The 23525-nt window shown below is 55.0% G+C and overlaps 1 protein-coding gene across 1 annotated transcript in view; it reads right to left on the bottom strand.

Annotated features, from left to right (window-relative positions):
- The window catches only part of LOC120941399 (acid-sensing ion channel 1C-like), a 57825-nt gene extending 56777 nt beyond the window's left edge, over positions 1-1048 (bottom strand). Inside the window, exon 1 of the mRNA XM_040354740.1 lies at positions 491-1048. Coding sequence (XP_040210674.1) covers positions 491-1024 — 534 coding nt within the window. The 5' untranslated portion in view covers positions 1025-1048. The remainder of the gene's footprint in view (positions 1-490) is intronic.
- Between the last annotated feature and the right edge of the window lie 22477 nt (positions 1049-23525).

Consider the following 23525-nt stretch of genomic DNA (forward strand, 5'->3'; position numbering starts at 1 on the left):
ACCACACATGACCAACCTTCCCACATGGCCCCATGCTTGGACCCCACCACACATGGTCAACCCTCCCACAGGGCCCCATGCTTGGAGCCCACCACACATGGCCAACCTTCCCAGATGGCCCCATGCTTGGAGCCACCCACACATTGATTGATTGATTTAATGGATTTATAATGCGCCAAATACTGACCCGTCAGGGCAGTGTCTAAGTGCAGACCAACCTTCCCACATGGCCCCATGCTTGGAGCCCACCACACATGGCAAACCTTCCCACATGGCCCCATGCTTGGAGCCCACCACACATGGCCAACCTTCCGACATGGCCTCATGCTTGGAGCCCGCCACACATGGCCAACCTTCCCACGTGGCCCCATGCTTGGAGCCCACCACACATGGCCAACCTTCCCACATGGCCCCATGCTTGGAGCCCACCACACATGGCCAACCTTCCCACGTGACCCCATCTAGAAGACATTTCATTCAGGGTACTCACCACGGAGAAGTTCGATGCGCCGCAATCATCGTTCCGATAGCGGCACTCCAGAATCATATCGGTCATAGAGTGGCCGGTCCGGTTGTAGAACTCCTTCATGTCGATCTTCACGGCTTTGAACTTCTCGTTGGTCAGATTGAGGCTGGCAATGGCATCGTCCTTGTTGTCCTCCCAGCCCAGGAACTTGTCCAGCCACTCCAGGTCGTTGCGGGTCAGCTGGCTCTTCCGGAAACTGTTGTAATTGCAGATGGTGATGGCCGGGAAGGTCATGAGTTGGCTTTCCTCCTCATCCAAGGTGGTGACATGGTGGTACTCCGAGTAGTAGATGATTCGATCGACCACTTGGTAGAGGAACATGCTGAGGGATGCCAGGAAGGCGCAAGCCCAGAACACCCGGCGCGGGGTCACCCCTCCAGGCAGGAAGACGTGGCTGATTCCGTGAAGCGTTGAGTTACTGGCAAAGGTGGCGAGGTCAGAAGCCTTCGAATCGCCCTCCTCGTCCTCCGCTCCCTGCGGGGGTTTCAGGATATCCATTGGGGAGAGGCTGGGACTCCTCTGTCCGGGGAGAGGCTGGGACTCCTTTGTCTGGGTAGAGACTGGGACTCCTCTGTCTGGTTAGAGACTGGGACTCCTCTATCCGGGGAGAGGCTGGGACTCCTCTGTCCGGGGAGAGGCTGGGACTCCTCTGTCCGGGGAGAGGCTGGGACTCCTCTGTCCGGGGAGAGGCTGGGACTCCTCTGTCCGGGGAGAGGCTGGAACTGCTCTGTCCGGAGAGAGGCTGGAACTGCTCTGTCCGGAGAGAGGCTGGAACTGCTCTGTCCGGGGAGAGGCTGGAACTGCTCTGTCCGGAGAGAGGCTGGGACTCCTCTGTCCGCGGAGAGGCTGGGACTCCTCTGTCCGGGGAGAGGCTGGCGCTCCTCTGTCTGAGGAGAGGCTGGGACTCCTCTGTCCGGGGAGAAGCTGGGACTTCTCTGTCCGGGGACAGGCTGGGCCTCCTCTGTCTGGGCAAAGGCTGGGACTTCTCTGTCCGGGGACAGGCTGGGACTCCTCTGTCCGGGGACAGGCTGGGACTCCTCTGTCCGGGGAGAGGCTGGAACTCCTCTGTCCGGGGAGAGGCTGGAACTCCTCTGTCCGGGATGAGGCTGGAACTCCTCTGTCCGGGATGAGGCTGGGACTCCTCTGTCTGAGGAGAGGCTGGGACTCCTCTCTCCGCCGAGAGGCTGGGACTTCTCTGTCCGGGCAAAGGCTGGGACTTCTCTGTCCGGGGACAGGCTGGGACTCCTCTGTCCGGGGAGAGGCTGGAACTCCTCTGTCCGGGGAGAGGCTGGGACTCCTCTGTCCGGGATGAGGCTGGGACTCCTCTGTCCTGGGAGAAGCTGGAACTCCTTTGTCCGGGGAGAGGCTGGGACTCCTCTGTCCTGGGAGAAGCTGGGACTCCTTTGTCCGGGGAGAGGCTGGGACTCCTCTGTCCTGGGAGAAGCTGGGACTCCTCTGTCCTGGGAGAAGCTGGGACTCCTCTGTCCGGGGAGAGGCTGGGACTCCTCTGTCCGGGGAGAGGCTGGGACTCCTCTGTCCGGGGAGAGGCTGGGACTCCTCTGTCCGGGATGAGGCTGGGACTCCTCTGTCCTGGGAGAAGCTGGAACTCCTCTGTCCGGGGAGAGGCTGGGACTCCTCTGTCCTGGGAGAAGCTGGGACTCCTCTGTCCTGGGAGAAGCTGGGACTCCTCTGTCCTGGGAGAAGCTGGAACTCCTCTGTCCGGGGAGAGGCTGGGACTCCTCTGTCCGGGGACAAGCTGGGACTCCTCTGTCCGGGGACAAGCTGGGACTCCTCTGTCCGGGATGAGGCTGGGACCTTGCAGGATGGTGAAGGGGTCCCGGGGACTGCAGTAGACTGGCAGGGAGGACGCCCAACTGTCTGATGGGATGCTGCTGAAGTTTGACGTCTCTCGACATGCGGTCTGAGAGTGAGGAGGAGGGGCGATGCTATTAGAGTGGATGGAGGACCACAGAGGCACCAATAATGGATCTCAGAAACCAAATACTTTGCATCCACAGAGCCCGGGGGAGGGGGGAGGGGAGCCGAGAGAACCGAGAACCTGAGAATGAATGTGTCTTCACATCCGACATACAATGACCACCGATACCGAGATCTGACACGTACCGAGATCTGACACGTACCGAGATCTGACCCATACCAAGATCTGACCGGTACCAAGATCTGCCCGATACCGAGATCTGACCCATACCGAGATCTGACCCATACCGAGATCTGACCCATACCGAGATCTGACCCGTACCGAGATCTGACCCGTACCGAGATCTGACCCGTACCGAGATCTGACCCATACCGAGATCTGACCCGTACCGAGATCTGACCCGTACCGAGATCTGACACGTACCGAGATCTGACCCGTACCGAGATCTGACCCGTACCGAGATCTGACCCGTACCGAGATCTGACCCGTACCGAGATCTGACCCGTACCGAGATCTGACCCGTACCGAGATCTGACCCGTACCGAGATCTGACCCATACCGAGATCTGACCGATACCGAGATCTGACCCGTACCGAGATCTGACCCATACCGAGATCTGACCCATACCGAGATCTGACCGGTACCGAGATCTGACCGGTACCGAGATCTGACCCATACCGAGATCTGCCCGTACCGAGATCTGACCCGTACCAAGATCTGACCCATACCGAGATCTGACCCATACCGAGATCTGACCGGTACCAAGATCTGACCCATACCGAGATCTGACCCATACCGAGATCTGCCCCGTACCGAGATCTGGCCCGTACCAAGATCTGACCGGTACCGAGATCTGCCCGATACCGAGATCTGCCTGATACCGAAATCCAACCGATAAAGAGATCTGACCAATACCAGGATCTCACCTATTACCTGAGTCTGATCTCGGTATCTGTTCTCTATGGATAGAGTCTGATCTCGGTATCTGCTCTCTATGGACGGGGTCTGATCTCGGTATCTGTGGACGGGGTCTGATCTCGGTATCTGCTCTCTATGGATGGAGTCTGATCTCGGTATCTGCTCTCTATGGATAGAGTCTGATCTTGGTATCTCTATGGATGGAGTCTGATCTCGGTATCTCTATGGATGGGGTCTGATCTCGGTATCTGTTCTCTATGGATGGAGTCTGATCTCGGTATCTCTATGGACGGGGTCTGATCTCGGTATCTGTTCTCTATGGATGGAGTCTGATCTCGGTATCTGCTCTCTATGGATGGAGTCTGATCTCGGTATCTCTATGGATGGGGTCTGATCTCGGTATCTGTGGACGGGGCACATTATGTACTCGGCGGTTTATCTGGAAATGTTACATTATAAACCACAGACAATGAGATGACGAGACGTTTCCTGTAGAGGACGCGGCGCTCATATAATGTATATATAGCCGGGGGGGGGGGGGGGGATGGCTCCCGCTGCGCTTCGATTGGCTGCTGAATCTCATTGATTTGGTGGTTGTATTTCACAAAGACCCTTTATTGACATATTGTAGCACAGACATGTTCTGTGGCGCTGTACAATGAGAAGCCAATGAAACCGAGGTGTGTTGGGATGAGGGGAGGTGGAGGCTCAGGTGTGTCGGGATGAGAGGAGGTGGACGGCTCAGGTGTGTTGGGATGAGGGGAGGTGGAGGCTCAGGTGTGTCGGGATGAGGGGAGGTGGAGGCTCAGGTGTGTTGGGATGAGGGGGAGGTGGAGGCTCAGGTGTGTCGGGATGAGGGGAGGTGGAGGCTCAGGTGTGTCGGGATGAGGGGAGGTGGAGGCTCAGGTGTGTTGGGATGAGGGGGAGGTGGAGGCTCAGGTGTGTCGGGATGAGGGGAGGTGGAGGCTCAGGTGTGTTGGGATGAGGGGGAGGTGGAGGCTCAGGTGTGTTGGGATGGGGGAGGTGGATGGCTCAGGTGTGTTGGGATGGGGGGAGGTGGATGGCTCAGGTGTGTTGGGATGAGGGGAGGTGGAGGCTCAGGTGTGTTGGGATGAGGGGAGGTGGAGGCTCAGGTGTGTTGGGATGGGGGGAGGTGGAGGCTCAGGTGTGTTGGGATGGGGGAGGTGGAGGCTCAGGTGTGTCGGGATGAGGGGAGGTGGAGGCTCAGGTGTGTTGGGATGAGGGGGAGGTGGAGGCTCAGGTGTGTTGGGATGAGGGGAGGTGGATGGCTCAGGTGTGTTGGGATCAGTGGCGGCTGGTGAAGTTTTATGATGGGGGGGCGCAATACCCCGCCCTTCCACATTTGGTCCCTCCCATTTCTCATAAGCCACACCCCTTATAGAATCCACCACTCCGTCCCCGTATACAGCTCAGCGTCACAGCACAGAGTATATAGCCCCAGCATCACAAATCATGGTATATAGCGCAGCCTTACAGATCGGTGCAAACAAACTAAAATATGACACTGTTAGTAATGAAGGACTCGAAATGGGCAGGAGATTAGACTGCGGACATACTGCACAAGATTACCAGAGACTGCGGACATACTGCACAGGATTACCAGAGACTGCGGACATACTGCACAGGATTACCAGAGACTGCGGACATACTGCACAAGATTACCAGAGACTGCGGACATACTGCACAAGAGTACCAGAGACTGCGGACATACTGCAGGAGATTACCAGAGACTGCGGACATACTGCAGGAGATTACCAGAGACTGCGGACATACTGCAAAAGATTACCAGAGACTGCGGACATACAGCAGGAGATTACCAGAGACTGCGGACATACTGCAGGAGATTACCAGAGACTGCGGACATACTGCACAAGATTACCAGAGACTGCGGACATACTGCACAAGATTACCAGAGACTGCAGACATACTGCACAAGATTACCAGAGACTGCGGACATACTGCAGGAGATTACCAGAGACTGCGGACATACTACACAAGATTACCAGAGACTGCGGACATACTGCACAAGATTACCAGAGACTGCGGACATACTGCAGGAGATTACCAGAGACTGCGGACATACTGCACAAGATTACCAGAGACTGCAGGAATTACTTGTCCTGCGACTTGGGACTTAAACGTTGCATGACAAGTCGTACCCCATGATTTCCAATGAGAACCGTTCATATCTGTGCGACTTCAAAGTAGTCCCTGCATTACTTTGGTCCCACATTGATGCAACTTGAGGTCCATAGACCTCCAGAATACACAGGCATTGCTTTAAGTCACATCAGAATTGCAGTAGAATTGTGCAACTTTCAGACTGCATTAGCCTGAAAGTCGCAAGATTCTGCCACAATTTTTTGGTGCGATTTTGCAGCGACTTGAAGCAATGCCTGTGTATTCTGGAGGTCTATGGACCTCAAGTCACATCAAAGTGGGACAAAAGTAATGCAGGGACTACTTCAAAGTTGCACAGATATGAACAGTTCTCATTGGAAATCATCGGGTCCAACTTATCCTGCAACTTTCCAGTCCCAAGTCGCAGGACAATTTGCAAGCGGGGGGTGGGGTGGTGTTGACGGCCGATATTTTCCCTGCACATTAAGTATAAAAAAAGTTTTTTTTTTAATAACTGGGGGGGGGGTGGGGTGGTCTGGTGGGGTAGTGTTACCGCCCGCTATTTGTGCTGTAATGAATTTTTACATAGAAAAGAAATGTTGTTAATAAATGGGTAAATGAATTATAAAAAAAAGATTTTTTTAATAACCGTTATTGGAAAAATCTTTTTTTTATAATTCATTTACCCATTTATTAACAACATTTATTTTCTATGTAAAAATTCATTACAGCACAAGTAACACTACAGCGGGCGGTAACACTACCCCACCAGACCACCCCCCCCCCCCCCAGTTATTTAAAAAAAAACTTTTTTTATACTTAATGCTAAATTGAATCAAATATAAAAAATAAACTGTTAATAATCTTAATATATTTAACTAATATTAAATAAAAAAAAACATTGATGGGGGGGGGGGGGGGTTGTTGCCTGGCATTATTTTCGCTGAATATTAAATATTAAAAAATATTTTAAAAAAATATAAAAAAATATATAAAAAAGAAATTGGATTAAGCAGGGGGGGTGGAGGGTGGATGCCAGCCGCTGAATAAGCGGGGGGTGGGGGATATCCGCCGAATAAAAAAAAAAAAGAGTTTTAATAAGCGGGGGGGGGGGGGGTGGGCCGACAAATAGTAAATGCAAAAAAAGACTATGAATAAGCGGGGGGGGGGGGGGGGGGGCGCCGAGTATTAAATAGAAAAAAAACTTTGAATACGCGGGGGAGGGGGGGGTGCCGGGCGGCCACCAAATACGAATGTGGACATACGATAATGGAAATCACGGGAGGGGTTGAATGCTGCTGTGAGACAGGCAGGCTTACCTGTTCCTCGGTCGGGCGCAGTGAGCTCGAGCTGACCCGACGTCACTTCCGGTTTTTCCAGTGACGTCGGAACGAGCACAGAGACGGGCGGGTGCACACAGACAGTGTATGCACCCGCCCGGCCATAACAATACACTCCATCGCGCCAGAAGCAAGTGGCGCGATGGAGAGCGCCACAAAGGCATATTTTTGGTGCCAATGTAGCGCCGCGTCTGCAATCCCGTGATTGCACAGACGTGGCGCTACTCCTAAAGGACTGTTCCCGGCGTCCGGCGCGCGGACATAAGGCCCTTTTTTGGGAAAAAAAAAATTTCTTAAAGGGACAGATTTAAAAAAAATTTTTTTTTTTTTTTTTTTTTTTTACTGACTGTGTGATGGGGGGCGGCGCCCGGGCGCCCCTATGGACGGGCCGCCACTGGACTTGGGATGAGGGGAGGTGGAGGCTCAGGTGTGTTGGCATGAGGGGAGGTGGAGGCTCAGGTGTGTCGGGATGGGGGGAGGTGGATGGCTCAGGTGTGTTGGGATGAGGGGAGGTGGATGGCTCAGGTGTGTTGGGATGAGGGGAGGTGGAGGCTCAGGTGTGTTGGGATGAGGGGAGGTGGAGGCTCAGGTGTGTTGGGATGGGGGGAGGTGGATGGCTCAGGTGTGTTGGGATGAGGGGAGGTGGAGGCTCAGGTGTGTTGGGATGAGGGGAGGTGGAGGCTCAGGTGTGTTGGGATGAGGGGAGGTGGAGGCTCAGGTGTGTTGGGATGAGGGGAGGTGGAGGCTCAGGTGTGTTGGGATGGGGGGAGGTGGAGGCTCAGGTGTGTCGGGATGGGGGGAGGTGGATGGCTCAGGTGTGTTGGGATGAGGCTCAGGTGTGTTGGGATGAGGGGGAGGTGGATGGCTCAGGTGTGTTGGGATGAGGCTCAGGTGTGTTGGGATGAGGGGAGGTGGATGGCTCAGGTGTGTTGGGATGAGGGGAGGTGGAGGCTCAGGTGTGTTGGGATGAGGGGGGGTGGATGGCTCAGGTGTGTTGGGATGAGGGGAGGTGGATGGCTCAGGTGTGTCAGGATGACGGGAGGTGGATGGCTCAGGTGTGTTGGGATGGGGGGAGGTGGAGGCTCAGGTGTGTTGGGATGGGGAGGTGGAGGCTCAGGTGTGTTGGGATGAGGGGAGGTGGATGGCTCAGGTGTGTTGGGATGAGGGGAGGTGGATGGCTCAGGTGTGTTGGGATGGGGGAGGTGGATGGCTCAGGTGTGTTGGGATGAGGGGAGGTGGAGGCTCAGGTGTGTCGGGATGAGGGGAGGTGGAGGCTCAGGTGTGTTGGGATGGGGGGAGGTGGAGGCTCAGGTGTGTCGGGATGGGGGGAGGTGGAGGCTCAGGTGTGTTGGGATGAGGGGAGGTGGAGGCTCAGGTGTGTTGGGATGAGGGGAGGTGGATGGCTCAGGTGTGTTGGGATGAGGCTCAGGTGTGTTGGGATGAGGGGGGAGGTGGATGGCTCAGGTGTGTTGGGATGAGGGGGGGTGGATGGCTCAGGTGTGTTGGGATGGGGGAGGTGGATGGCTCAGGTGTGTTGGGATGGGGGAGGTGGATGGCTCAGGTGTGTTGGGATGAGGGGAGGTGGATGGCTCAGGTGTGTTGGGATGGGGGAGGTGGATGGCTCAGGTGTGTTGGAATGGGGGAGGTGGAAGGCTCAGGTGTGTTGGGATGAGGGGAGGTGGATGGTTCAGGTGTGTCGGGATGGGGGAGATGGATGGCTCAGGTGTGTCAGGATGAGGGGAGGTGGATGGCTCAGGTGTGTTGGGATGGGGGAGGTGGATAGCTCAGGTGTGTTGGGATGGGGGGAGGTGGATGGCTCAGGTGTGTTGGGATGAGGGGAGGTGGATGGCTCAGGTGTGTTGGGATGAGGGGAGGTGGAGGCTCAGGTGTGTTGGGATGCGGGGAGGTGGATGGCTCAGGTGTGTTGGGATGAGGGGAGGTGGAGGCTCAGGTGTGTCGGGATGAGAGGAGGTGGACGGCTCAGGTGTGTTGGGATGAGGGGAGGTGGATGGCTCAGGTGTGTTGGGATGAGGGGGAGATGGAGGCTCAGGTGTGTCGGGATGAGGGGAGGTGGATGGCTCAGGTGTGTTGGGATGAGGGGAGGTGGATGGCTCAGGTGTGTTGGGATGAGGGGAGGTGGATGGCTCAGGTGTGTTGGGATGAGGGGAGGTGGATGGCTCAGGTGTGTTGGGATGAGGGGAGGTGGATGGCTCAGGTGTGTTGGGATGAGGGGAGGTGGATGGCTCAGGTGTGTTGGGATGAGGGGGGTGGATGGCTCAGGTGTGTCGGGATGGGGGGAGGTGGAGGCTCAGGTGTGTTGGGATGAGGGGAGGTGGATGGCTCAGGTGTGTTGGGATGAGGGGAGGTGGAGGCTCAGGTGTGTTGGGATGAGGGGGGGTGGATGGCTCAGGTGTGTTGGGATGAGGGGAGGTGGATGGCTCAGGTGTGTTGGGATGAGGGGAGGTGGAGGCTCAGGTGTGTCGGGATGGGGGGAGGTGGAGGCTCATGTGTGTCAGGATGAGGGGAGGTGGAGGCTCAGGTGTGTTGGGATGAGGGGAGGTGGATGGCTCAGGTGTGTTGGGATGAGGGAGGTGGAGGCTCAGGTGTGTTGGGATGAGGGGAGGTGGACGGCTCAGGTGTGTCGGGATGAGGGGAGGTGGAGGCTCAGGTGTGTTGGGATGAGGGGAGGTGGAGGCTCAGGTGTGTTGGGATGAGGGGGAGGTGGATGGCTCAGGTGTGTTAGGATGAGGGAAGGTGGAGGCTCAGGTGTGTTGGGATGAGGGGGGTGGATGGCTCAGGTGTGTTGGGATGAGGGGAGGTGGAGGCTCAGGTGTGTTGGGATGGGGGGAGGTGGAGGCTCAGGTGTGTTGGGATGGGGGGAGGTGGATGGCTCAGGTGTGTTGGGATGGGGGAGGTGGATGGCTCAGGTGTGTTGGGATGGGGGGAGGTGGATGGCTCAGGAGTGTTGGGATGGGGGGAGGTGGATGGCTCAGGTGTGTTGGGATGGGGGGAGGTGGATGGCTCAGGAGTGTTGGGATGGGGGAGGTGGATGGCTCAGGTGTGTTGGGATGGGGGGAGGTGGATGGCTCAGGTGTGTTGGGGTGATGGGAGGTGGATGGCTCAGGTGTGTTGGGATGGGGGGGAGGTGGATGGCTCAGGTGTGTTGGAATGGGGGAGGTGGATGGCTCAGGTGTGTCGGGATGATGGGAGGTGGATGGCTCAGGTGTGTTGGAATGGGGGAGGTGGAGGCTCAGGTGTGTTGGGATGAGGGGAGGTGGAGGCTCAGGTGTGTTGGGATGAGGGGGAGGTGGAGGCTCAGGTGTGTTGGGATGGGGGGAGGTGGAGGCTCAGGTGTGTTGGGATGAGGGGGAGGTGGAGGCTCAGGTGTGTTGGGATGAGGGGGAGGTGGAGGCTCAGGTGTGTTGGGATGGGGGGAGGTGGAGGCTCAGGTGTGTTGGGATGAGGGGGAGGTGGAGGCTCAGGTGTGTTGGGATGAGGGGAGGTGGAGGCTCAGGTGTGTTGGGATGAGGGGGAGGTGGAGGCTCAGGTGTGTTGGGATGAGGGGGAGGTGGAGGCTCAGGTGTGTTGGGATGGGGGAGGTGGATGGCTCAGGTGTGTTGGGATGAGGGGAGGTGGAGGCTCAGGTGTGTTGGGATGGGGGGAGGTGGAGGCTCAGGTGTGTTGGGATGGGGGAGGTGGAGGCTCAGGTGTGTCGGGATGAGGGGAGGTGGAGGCTCAGGTGTGTTGGGATGAGGGGGAGGTGGAGGCTCAGGTGTGTTGGGATGAGGGGAGGTGGATGGCTCAGGTGTGTTGGGATCAGTGGCGGCTGGTGAAGTTTTATGATGGGGGGGCGCAATACCCCGCCCTTCCACATTTGGTCCCTCCCATTTCTCATAAGCCACACCCCTTATAGAATCCACCACTCCGTCCCCTGTATTCCACTTGCTTCCACTCAATGTCAGGAGTATACAGCTCAGCGTCACAGCACAGAGTATATAGCCCCAGCATCACAAATCATGGTATATAGCGCAGCCTTACAGATCGGTGCAAACAAACTAAAATATGACACTGTTAGTAATGAAGGACTCGAAATGGGCAGGAGATTAGACTGCGGACATACTGCACAAGATTACCAGAGACTGCGGACATACTGCACAGGATTACCAGAGACTGCGGACATACTGCACAGGATTACCAGAGACTGCGGACATACTGCACAAGATTACCAGAGACTGCGGACATACTGCACAAGAGTACCAGAGACTGCGGACATACTGCAGGAGATTACCAGAGACTGCGGACATACTGCAGGAGATTACCAGAGACTGCGGACATACTGCAAAAGATTACCAGAGACTGCGGACATACAGCAGGAGATTACCAGAGACTGCGGACATACTGCAGGAGATTACCAGAGACTGCGGACATACTGCACAAGATTACCAGAGACTGCGGACATACTGCACAAGATTACCAGAGACTGCAGACATACTGCACAAGATTACCAGAGACTGCGGACATACTGCAGGAGATTACCAGAGACTGCGGACATACTACACAAGATTACCAGAGACTGCGGACATACTGCACAAGATTACCAGAGACTGCGGACATACTGCAGGAGATTACCAGAGACTGCGGACATACTGCACAAGATTACCAGAGACTGCAGGAATTACTTGTCCTGCGACTTGGGACTTAAATGTTGCATGACAAGTCGTACCCCATGATTTCCAATGAGAACCGTTCATATCTGTGCGACTTCAAAGTAGTCCCTGCATTACTTTGGTCCCACATTGATGCAACTTGAGGTCCATAGACCTCCAGAATACACAGGCATTGCTTTAAGTCACATCAGAATTGCAGTAGAATTGTGCAACTTTCAGACTGCATTAGCCTGAAAGTCGCAAGATTCTGCCACAATTTTTTGGTGCGATTTTGCAGCGACTTGAAGCAATGCCTGTGTATTCTGGAGGTCTATGGACCTCAAGTCACATCAAAGTGGGACAAAAGTAATGCAGGGACTACTTCAAAGTTGCACAGATATGAACAGTTCTCATTGGAAATCATCGGGTCCAACTTATCCTGCAACTTTCCAGTCCCAAGTCGCAGGACAATTTGCAAGCGGGGGGTGGGGTGGTGTTGACGGCCGATATTTTCCCTGCACATTAAGTATAAAAAAAGTTTTTTTTTTAATAACTGGGGGGGGGGTGGGGTGGTCTGGTGGGGTAGTGTTACCGCCCGCTATTTGTGCTGTAATGAATTTTTACATAGAAAAGAAATGTTGTTAATAAATGGGTAAATGAATTATAAAAAAAAGATTTTTTTAATAACCGTTATTGGAAAAATCTTTTTTTTATAATTCATTTACCCATTTATTAACAACATTTATTTTCTATGTAAAAATTCATTACAGCACAAGTAACACTACAGCGGGCGGTAACACTACCCCACCAGACCACCCCCCCCCCCCCCCAGTTATTTAAAAAAAAACTTTTTTTATACTTAATGCTAAATTGAATCAAATATAAAAAATAAACTGTTAATAATCTTAATATATTTAACTAATATTAAATAAAAAAAAACATTGATGGGGGGGGGGGGGGTTGTTGCCTGGCATTATTTTCGCTGAATATTAAATATTAAAAAATATTTTAAAAAAATATAAAAAAATATATAAAAAAGAAATTGGATTAAGCAGGGGGGGTGGAGGGTGGATGCCAGCCGCTGAATAAGCGGGGGGTGGGGGATATCCGCCGAATAAAAAAAAAAAAAGAGTTTTAATAAGCGGGGGGGGGGGGGGGGCCGACAAATAGTAAATGCAAAAAAAGACTATGAATAAGCGGGGGGGGGGGGGGGGGGGCGCCGAGTATTAAATAGAAAAAAAACTTTGAATACGCGGGGGAGGGGGGGGTGCCGGGCGGCCACCAAATACGAATGTGGACATACGATAATGGAAATCACGGGAGGGGTTGAATGCTGCTGTGAGACAGGCAGGCTTACCTGTTCCTCGGTCGGGCGCAGTGAGCTCGAGCTGACCCGACGTCACTTCCGGTTTTTCCAGTGACGTCGGAACGAGCACAGAGACGGGCGGGTGCACACAGACAGTGTATGCACCCGCCCGGCCATAACAATACACTCCATCGCGCCAGAAGCAAGTGGCGCGATGGAGAGCGCCACAAAGGCATATTTTTGGTGCCAATGTAGCGCCGCGTCTGCAATCCCGTGATTGCACAGACGTGGCGCTACTCCTAAAGGACTGTTCCCGGCGTCCGGCGCGCGGACATAAGGCCCTTTTTTGGGAAAAAAAAATTTCTTAAAGGGACAGATTTAAAAAAAAATTTTTTTTTTTTTTTTTTTTTTTACTGACTGTGTGATGGGGGGCGGCGCCCGGGCGCCCCTATGGACGGGCCGCCACTGGACTTGGGATGAGGGGAGGTGGAGGCTCAGGTGTGTTGGCATGAGGGGAGGTGGAGGCTCAGGTGTGTCGGGATGGGGGGAGGTGGATGGCTCAGGTGTGTTGGGATGAGGGGAGGTGGATGGCTCAGGTGTGTTGGGATGAGGGGAGGTGGAGGCTCAGGTGTGTTGGGATGAGGGGAGGTGGAGGCTCAGGTGTGTTGGGATGGGGGGAGGTGGATGGCTCAGGTGTGTTGGGATGAGGGGAGGTGGAGGCTCAGGTGTGTTGGGATGAGGGGAGGTGGAGGCTCAGGTGTGTTGGGATGAGGGGAGGTGGAGGCTCAGGTGTGTTGGGATGAGGGGAGGTGGAGGCTCAGGTGTGTTGGGATGGGGGGAGGTGGAGGCTCAGGTGTGTCGGGATGGGGGGAGGTGGATGGCTCAGGTGTGTTGGGATGAGGCTCAGGTGTGTTGGGATGAGGGGGAGGTGGATGGCTCAGGTGTGTTGGGATGAGGCTCAGGTGTGTTGGGATGAGGGGAGGTGGATGGCTCAGGTGTGTTGGGATGAGGGGAGGTGGAGGCTCAGGTGTGTTGGGATGAGGGGGGGTGGATGGCTCAGGTGTGTTGGGATGAGGGGGGGTGGATGGCTCAGGTGTGTTGGGATGAGGGGAGGTGGATGGCTCAGGTGTGTCAGGATGACGGGAGGTGGATGGCTCAGGTGTGTTGGGATGGGGGGAGGTGGAGGCTCAGGTGTGTTGGGATGGGGAGGTGGAGGCTCAGGTGTGTTGGGATGAGGGGAGGTGGATGGCTCAGGTGTGTTGGGATGAGGGGAGGTGGATGGCTCAGGTGTGTTGGGATGGGGGAGGTGGATGGCTCAGGTGTGTTGGGATGAGGGGAGGTGGAGGCTCAGGTGTGTCGGGATGAGGGGAGGTGGAGGCTCAGGTGTGTTGGGATGGGGGGAGGTGGAGGCTCAGGTGTGTCGGGATGGGGGGAGGTGGAGGCTCAGGTGTGTTGGGATGAGGGGAGGTGGAGGCTCAGGTGTGTTGGGATGAGGGGAGGTGGATGGCTCAGGTGTGTTGGGATGAGGCTCAGGTGTGTTGGGATGAGGGGGAGGTGGATGGCTCAGGTGTGTTGGGATGAGGGGGGGTGGATGGCTCAGGTGTGTTGGGATGGGGGAGGTGGATGGCTCAGGTGTGTTGGGATGGGGGAGGTGGATGGCTCAGGTGTGTTGGGATGAGGGGAGGTGGATGGCTCAGGTGTGTTGGGATGGGGGAGGTGGATGGCTCAGGTGTGTTGGAATGGGGGAGGTGGAAGGCTCAGGTGTGTTGGGATGAGGGGAGGTGGATGGTTCAGGTGTGTCGGGATGGGGGAGATGGATGGCTCAGGTGTGTCAGGATGAGGGGAGGTGGATGGCTCAGGTGTGTTGGGATGGGGGAGGTGGATGGCTCAGGTGTGTTGGGATGGGGGGAGGTGGATGGCTCAGGTGTGTTGGGATGAGGGGAGGTGGATGGCTCAGGTGTGTTGGGATGAGGGGAGGTGGAGGCTCAGGTGTGTTGGGATGCGGGGAGGTGGATGGCTCAGGTGTGTTGGGATGAGGGGAGGTGGAGGCTCAGGTGTGTCGGGATGAGAGGAGGTGGACGGCTCAGGTGTGTTGGGATGAGGGGAGGTGGATGGCTCAGGTGTGTTGGGATGAGGGGGAGATGGAGGCTCAGGTGTGTCGGGATGAGGGGAGGTGGATGGCTCAGGTGTGTTGGGATGAGGGGAGGTGGATGGCTCAGGTGTGTTGGGATGAGGGGAGGTGGATGGCTCAGGTGTGTTGGGATGAGGGGAGGTGGATGGCTCAGGTGTGTTGGGATGAGGGGAGGTGGATGGCTCAGGTGTGTTGGGATGAGGGGAGGTGGATGGCTCAGGTGTGTTGGGATGAGGGGGGTGGATGGCTCAGGTGTGTCGGGATGGGGGGAGGTGGAGGCTCAGGTGTGTTGGGATGAGGGGAGGTGGATGGCTCAGGTGTGTTGGGATGAGGGGAGGTGGAGGCTCAGGTGTGTTGGGATGAGGGGGGGTGGATGGCTCAGGTGTGTTGGGATGAGGGGAGGTGGATGGCTCAGGTGTGTTGGGATGAGGGGAGGTGGAGGCTCAGGTGTGTCGGGATGGGGGGAGGTGGAGGCTCATGTGTGTCAGGATGAGGGGAGGTGGAGGCTCAGGTGTGTTGGGATGAGGGGAGGTGGATGGCTCAGGTGTGTTGGGATGAGGGAGGTGGAGGCTCAGGTGTGTTGGGATGAGGGGAGGTGGACGGCTCAGGTGTGTCGGGATGAGGGGAGGTGGAGGCTCAGGTGTGTTGGGATGAGGGGAGGTGGAGGCTCAGGTGTGTTGGGATGAGGGGGAGGTGGATGGCTCAGGTGTGTTAGGATGAGGGAAGGTGGAGGCTCAGGTGTGTTGGGATGAGGGGGGTGGATGGCTCAGGTGTGTTGGGATGAGGGGAGGTGGAGGCTCAGGTGTGTTGGGATGGGGGGAGGTGGAGGCTCAGGTGTGTTGGGATGGGGGGAGGTGGATGGCTCAGGTGTGTTGGGATGGGGGAGGTGGATGGCTCAGGTGTGTTGGGATGGGGGGAGGTGGATGGCTCAGGAGTGTTGGGATGGGGGGAGGTGGATGGCTCAGGTGTGTTGGGATGGGGGGAGGTGGATGGCTCAGGAGTGTTGGGATGGGGGAGGTGGATGGCTCAGGTGTGTTGGGATGGGGGGAGGTGGATGGCTCAGGTGTGTTGGGGTGATGGGAGGTGGATGGCTCAGGTGTGTTGGGATGGGGGGGAGGTGGATGGCTCAGGTGTGTTGGAATGGGGGAGGTGGATGGCTCAGGTGTGTCGGGATGATGGGAGGTGGATGGCTCAGGTGTGTTGGGATGGGGGGAGGTGGATGGCTCAGGTGTGTTGGAATGGGGGAGGTGGAGGCTCAGGTGTGTTGGGATGAGGGGAGGTGGAGGCTCAGGTGTGTTGGGATGAGGGGGAGGTGGAGGCTCAGGTGTGTTGGGATGGGGGGAGGTGGAGGCTCAGGTGTGTTGGGATGAGGGGGAGGTGGAGGCTCAGGTGTGTTGGGATGAGGGGGAGGTGGAGGCTCAGGTGTGTTGGGATGGGGGGAGGTGGAGGCTCAGGTGTGTTGGGATGAGGGGGAGGTGGAGGCTCAGGTGTGTTGGGATGAGGGGAGGTGGAGGCTCAGGTGTGTTGGGATGAGGGGGAGGTGGAGGCTCAGGTGTGTTGGGATGAGGGGGAGGTGGAGGCTCAGGTGTGTTGGGATGGGGGAGGTGGAGGCTCAGGTGTGTTGGGATGAGGGGGAGGTGGAGGCTCAGGTGTGTTGGGATGAGGGGGAGGTGGAGGCTCAGGTGTGTTGGGATGGGGGGAGGTGGAGGCTCAGGTGTGTTGGGATGAGGGGAGGTGGATGGCTCAGGTGTGTTGGGATGAGGGGGGTGGATGGCTCAGGTGTGTTGGGATGAGGGGGGTGGAGGCTCAGGTGTGTTGGGATAAGGGGAGGTGGATGGCTCAGGTGTGTCGGGATGGGGGGAGGTGGATGGCTCAGGTGTGTCGGGATGGGGGGAGGTGGAGGCTCAGGTGTGTTGGGATGGGGGAGGTGGATGGCTCAGGTGTGTTGGGATGGGGAGGTGGATGGCTCAGGTGTGTTGGGATGGGGAGGTGGATGGCTCAGGTGTGTTGGGATGGGGGGAGGTGGATGGCTCAGGTGTGTTGGGATGGGGGGAGGTGGAGGCTCAGGTGTGTTGGGATGAGGGGGGTGGATGGCTCAGGTGTGTTGGGATGAGGGAGGTGGATGGCTCAGGTGTGTTGGGATGAGGGGAGGTGGAGGCTCAGGTGTGTTGGGATGGGGGAGGTGGATGGCTCAGGTGTGTTGGGATGGGGGGAGGTGGATGGCTCAGGTGTGTTGGGATGGGGGGGAGGTGGAGGCTCAGGTGTGTTGGGATGGGGGGAGGTGGAGGCTCAGGTGTGTTGGGATGGGGGGAGGTGGAGGCTCAGGTGTGTTGGGATGGGGGAGGTGGATGGCTCAGGTGTGTTGGGATGGGGGGAGGTGGATGGCTCAGGTGTGTTGGGATGGGGGGAGGTGGAGGCTCAGGTGTGTTGGGATGGGGGGAGGTGGATGGCTCAGGTGTGTTGGGATGGGGGGAGGTGGAGGCTCAGGTGTGTTGGGATGGGGGAGGTGGAGGCTCAGGTGTGTTGGGATGGGGGGAGGTGGAGGCTCAGGTGTGTTGGGATGGGGGAGGTGGATGGCTCAGGTGTGTTGGGATGAGGGGAGGTGGAGGCTCAGGTGTGTTGGGATGGGGGGAGGTGGAGGCTCAGGTGTGTTGAGATGAGGGGAGGTGGATGGCTCAGGTGTGTTGGGATGAAGGGAGGTGGATGGCTCAGGTGTGTTGGGATGAGGGGAGGTGGATGGCTCAGGTGTGTCGGGATGAGGGGAGGTGGAGGCTCAGGTGTGTTGGGATGAGGGGAGGTGGATGGCTCAGGTGTGTTGGGATGGGGGGAGGTGGATGGCTCAGGTGTGTTGGGATGGGGGGAGGTGGATGGCTCAGGTGTGTCGGGATGGGGGGAGGTGGATGGCTCAGGTGTGTCGGGATGAGGGGAGGTGGATGGCTCAGGTGTGTTGGGATGAGGGGGGTGGATGGCTCAGGTGTGTCGGGATGAGGGGGGGTGGATGGCTCAGGTGTGTTGGGATGGGGAGGTGGATGGCTCAGGTGTGTTGGGATGAGGGGGGTGGATGGCTCAGGTGTGTCGGGATGAGGGGAGGTGGATGGCTCAGGTGTGTAGGAGTCTGTGATACTTGTGTACATGGGAGGAGCCTGTGATACTTGTGTACATGGGAGGAGCCTGTGATACTTGTGTACATGGGAGGAGCCTGTGATACTTGTGTACATGGGAGGAGCCTGTGATACTTATGTACATGGGAGGAGCGTGTGATACTTGTGTACATGGGAGGAGCCTGTGATACTTGTGTACATGGGAGGAGCCTGTTCATCGGATCGGACATGTACACATATTTTTTACGCGTAATCGGTACCGCTGTCATCGGACAATACATGACATCACATGACATCACTCCCTCATTTTTTTTCTGTCATACGAGAATTTTTGTGACTTTAATAACCTCTTCGGGTTTGTTCGGCGATGTCCAATCATCTCATGGTGTGTGGCGGGCAGGACACGCCCCCCTCACATGTATTTCTGGAATCAAACTCTTCAATAAAAACTCCCGATAATTACTTCACAAAGACGTCTCTCCTTTCTCTCACCTCTACAAAGTGAACATTAACATTAAATATTTATCCAACGATTGGCTCGCTGTGTCCGACTCCTCCCCCGAAATTCTGCAATCACTTCAACTAAAGACAAAACTTTATTTAGTGTTATACGGAGTGGGGAGGGGTTAGACCCCCTGTCAGTTTTTATCAGGGAGATTCCCCTCCCCCTCTACCATTATCAATAAAAGTCAAAGAAAGGCTCAAATGTTGGGTTGTCCCCAGGAAAGTAATAGAGAAGCACATCAAGGATCACGGAGAGGCCGAGCCCGTCTCCAGACCTTAATCCCATAGAAAATGTATGGAGGAGGAGCTGAAACTTTGAGTTGCCAAGAGACAGTCAAGAAACCTTAAGGCATGGCTGCTCAACCTGTGGCCCTTCAGCTGTTGGGGAACTCAAGTAAAAGCACATGAAGGTGATGGAGTGGCCTAGCCGCTCTCCAGACCTTAATCCTATAGGAAATGTATGGAGGAGCTGAAGGTTCGAGTTGCCAAGAAAACCTTCAGGATTTAGAGAAGATCTGTAAAGAAGAGAAAATCCCTCCTGAGATGTGTGGAGACCTGATCACCGACTACAAGAAACGTCTGACCTCTGTGCTTCCCAACAGGGAACCTCCCCCAACTACTAAGGAACCTCCCCCAACTACAAGAAACGTCTGACCTCTGTGCTTCCCAACAAGGAACCTCCCCCAACTACTAGGGACCTCCCCCAACTACAAGAAACGGCTGACCTCTGTGCTTCCCAACAAGGAACCTCCCCCAACTACAAAGGAACCTCCCCCAACTACTAGGGAACCTCCCCCAACTACTAAGTAACCTCCCCCAACTACTATGGAACCTCCCCCAACTACTATGGAACCTCCCCCAACTGCTGAGGAACCTCCCCCAACTACTATGGAACCTCCCCCAACTACTATGGAACCTCCCCCAACTACTAAGGAACCGTTGGAGACGTCCTTTTCCCCGGCAAAGTGCGATATGCAAGTAAAACCAGTATCATTCCATCCACAAGATCCAGAGAGAGAGAGGGTCCCCCTTTCAAGAACGAGACGAGGCTGCGTGTTGAAGGGTCAAACAAGACTGTTTTAATGGGACATTTCCCTTAGCTTATATGTGCTTACAACTGTGACAGGAACAATGACAATCTCCGCCCCCCCCTTCACACAGATACTTTGAAATAATGACATCTCCTTGAATCAATCAGTCTCTAGACGTTCCGGCACCGAGATCCACTTAACATGACCTGGCTGGGCACATTCCTTTCTCAATAGAATTCAATTAACCTTTAGAACAATATACACTCACAGATCATCACGTTAGCATACACCTGGCAGGAGGCTGTTACTGGTAATACACAACAGAGCGTCAATTAGCATTTAGCAGTGAAAAAGTCACTCTACAATTAACCCTTTGAGCTCAGTAACAAGTCATGCAGTCCTCTGTAGGCAGAATAGTTCATAGGTACGTTACACTACTCCCCTTTTGTGGAACACTCCGGCAGACCCGGATTGATCCTTTTCGGATCAACTTGGGGATGTCCGGTCTGCTGTTAAGGTAAAAGTTCCGTTTGCCTGGACAGTCCGTCGGCCTTCTCATTGGCTTACCAGGTCGGTAGCTGATGGTGACGGTGAATAATAGAATTCAGTTCTGGAACAGTCACTTGCTTTGCTCTCTCAATGGCTCCCAAAACCTGTTGCTGATGCTCTTGGGACAGATAAGGCACCACCTGGATGCAAATCCCATTTAATCTTTTGACAATTTCCGCCTGTTTGTGCATTTCAATGTTCAAGCCACGGGACATCTCATAATACATGACATAGTGTCGTTGCATCTCTGATTTCTCGCTGGCCAACTTGTCACATTCCCATTTCAGACTGTGATATTGTGCCGGATCTACAGTACATGTCGGGGAAGGTAGTCTTACCCGGTTCTCAGCAGCAAGTGGGTTGATTCCAGCAACGCGGGTGGTCATGGGACAAGCAGCAGCAGGTGTAGGTAAATAAGCCGAAGTCAGAGGGCCAATGTCGTTGCCCAGCACAACCTCGGCAGGTAGGTTGTCCATGATACCAACTGTGGTCTTTCCTGACCCGGCTCCCCAGTCTAAGTGCACCCGGGCGGTGGGTACTCTAAATACAGCACCCCCTGCGACCCGGACGGCAACTGTGCGAGTGGACACGTTCTCTGGCTTTACCAGATGTTTTTGAATCAGAGTGATAGTAGTCCTGGAATCTCTTAAGCCTTGTGCTACTTGTCCATTCACTCGTACCTCCTGACGGTGATGCTGACGGTTATCCGGAGAGGCAGCTTGTATTGGGTCTGCCTCATACAAAATTCCCAGACATTCCTCAGGGCCCCCCTCGGTCTCCAGGCAGTGGGCCGCAGAGGGACGTGATGGAGTGACCTCTGTGTTGGGTGTTGTCCGTCTCCAGTTGGTAGTTGTAGCTCTCAGAGGGCAATAACAACCAATATGTCCCGTGTTGCTGCAGTGATGGCACGTCACCCTAGGCGAATCCCGGGGGTAGTCGCTAGGCCCCTGAGGACGTGGTGGGACTGGAGCCCGAAGCTCTGGGTGTGGGGTGATGGTTGGAGTACACGGTTCTACCTTCTGAGCCAGCCGCATAGTACCCTGGCTTACTTTCCTTGTCTCCGCATACTCATCTGCTAGCCGAGCCGCCTCGTTTAAGTTAGCGGGACAGCGATCTCGTACCCAGTCTTGTATGTCTGCGGCCAGGTCTTGGAAGAAATGTTCCATTAGGAACAGCTGCAATACTTCCTCCCCGGTGTTGGCCTTGCACCCTTGGACCCAAAGGGATGCCACCCTTTGTAACTGGTTGGCCCATTCCATGTGGGAGTCCACAGCCTTCTTCTGGGACTCCCGGAAGCGCCGGCGGTAGGCTTCTGGCGTTACGGCATATCGGGTTAGCAGCGCCTTTTTAACTTGCTGGTATTGTAAAATATCCTCTGGAGCGAGAGCCCGAAAGTCTTTATTGGCTTTGCCCGACAATTTCCCCGACAAAATAGTGACCCATTGGTCTGGTGGTACCTGGTGTAGTGAGCACTGCCTCTCAAAGTCCGCCAAATATCCATCGATTTCCTCCTCACTTTCTACAAAAGCTTTAAATGCAGTGAACGGTATTTTCTTTCCTGTAGCAGCGGGTGGGGGGGTAGGAACTGCAGGTGTAATGGGCTGTCTCGCTCTTACCAGTTCCAGTTCTTGTCCCCTCTTCGTTTGTATCTCCTCCCTTGCTTCCCGGAACAGCTGGTTGATTAGTTCCACGGACGTTTCTGGATACAAGGATAATCTCAGCTGTACAATCCCAGTAATTACATCTTCCTCGCTGACCGGTGCAAGGGGCTCCGTTTCTTCCATGGATCCATCCATTTCGTCCAGCTCCAGCAGTTCAGCTATCAGCTCCCTGCGTGGTCTGTTGCTGGCGCTCCTACCACGACTCTCTAATAAATCCTTCAGTGTGGATCTTTTCAGCCTGGCGTACTGCGACTCCATTCAGAACTTGCTGTCTGGATAAAAGGACCATCCCGCTGCTGCCAACCAATGTAACGGCTACCCGGGCTAGTGAGAGGGTCTCAGCCGTTGGAGAAGTCCTTTTCCCTGGCAAGCTGCGATATGAAGGTACCGCCGTTACCCCATCCACGAGATCCAGAGAGAGAGAGGGTCCCCCTTTCAAGAACGAGACAAGGCTGCGTGTTGAAGGGTCAAACAAGACTGTTTTAATGGGACATTTCACCTAGCTTATATGTGCTTACAACTGTTACAGGAACAATGACAATCTCCGCCCCCCCTCCTCACACAGTGGGGGGGCTTCAATACAGATACTTTGAAATAATGACATCTCCTTGAATCAATCAGTCTCTAGACGTTCCGGCACCGAGATCCACTTAACATGACCTGGCCAGGCACATTCCTTTCTCAATAGAATTCAATTATACATCAGACAGGAGGCTCATATCTTATGCATTATCTTTCTTTAATAATGCCCATAGCAGAAATACAGTAAACATTTATTGTAACTTAAAAAATTCAAAGAACTACCCTTCCCAGCAGTCCCTGGGCCAGTGTAGCCCCTCCCAGACCGTAGCCTATATAAGGGACTGTCTGAGGCAACCTATTCCTCTTTCTTTCTGCTCATAGCCAGAACTCAGATAAGTACATTACTCTATGTTTATAATTTTTATGTAGGCTTGCTTGTTATTTGGTTATCAGCAGCCTTTTTAATTTGTGTAGATCCTAATGTCACATTGTCTTTCCACAGGGTGCTGGGGATCCCCCCCCCCTCCCACCCCGGCTTTTATTACAGCTACGGAGGTTTTTCCCTCCTCCGCTATTCCCTTCAACTTCCACCTGTATCTGTATATACCCTCTGATCCCCTCAGACCTTCATCTGTGTGTTGTTCTATCAACCTTCTGTCTTATGAAGCACAACTGATATTTCTAAAAATGATAAACGTTTAGTTTTTGCTGTATGTTTTTCCCACTTTGCTATCTGTGCCACCCGTTTTGTAGAGAACGCGGTTTCCTCTGATGTGTACATCTTACAGTCATGGGGCTTCTTTATTTGTTTATTTTACAATATACCGCTGCTTTGCTTCTTTTGTTTCCCCCCGGTGCGCTCTGCACACTGCTCGTTTTCTGACTGGAGGTAGGACGGCGCCATTTTAACATCTCGGCGCCTTTTTTCCTACCTCCCTTCTTCTCCTTCTCCTCAGAGCGTCTCATCTCTGAGGGGGGCGTGGCGGTGAGGATCTCCCTGCACCAATCGCGCTATTGTAGCGAATCGACGGCGCCATTGCTGCGGACCTGTCCCGGGGACCCCATCCTCCGTGTGCTAGACCGTCTCTCCCCATCGCCGCCACGCCAGGGTGCGGGCGGCTGTATGGTTGGAACTCTGTGTAGATCTCACTGATCTATGCGAATCACGTTAGGCCGTAGTCTCGCGAGACTACGGCCCCGAGCCTCACG

This window comes from Rana temporaria, chromosome 5 (assembly GCF_905171775.1).
Source record: "Rana temporaria chromosome 5, aRanTem1.1, whole genome shotgun sequence".
Classification (NCBI taxonomy): domain Eukaryota; kingdom Metazoa; phylum Chordata; class Amphibia; order Anura; family Ranidae; genus Rana; species Rana temporaria.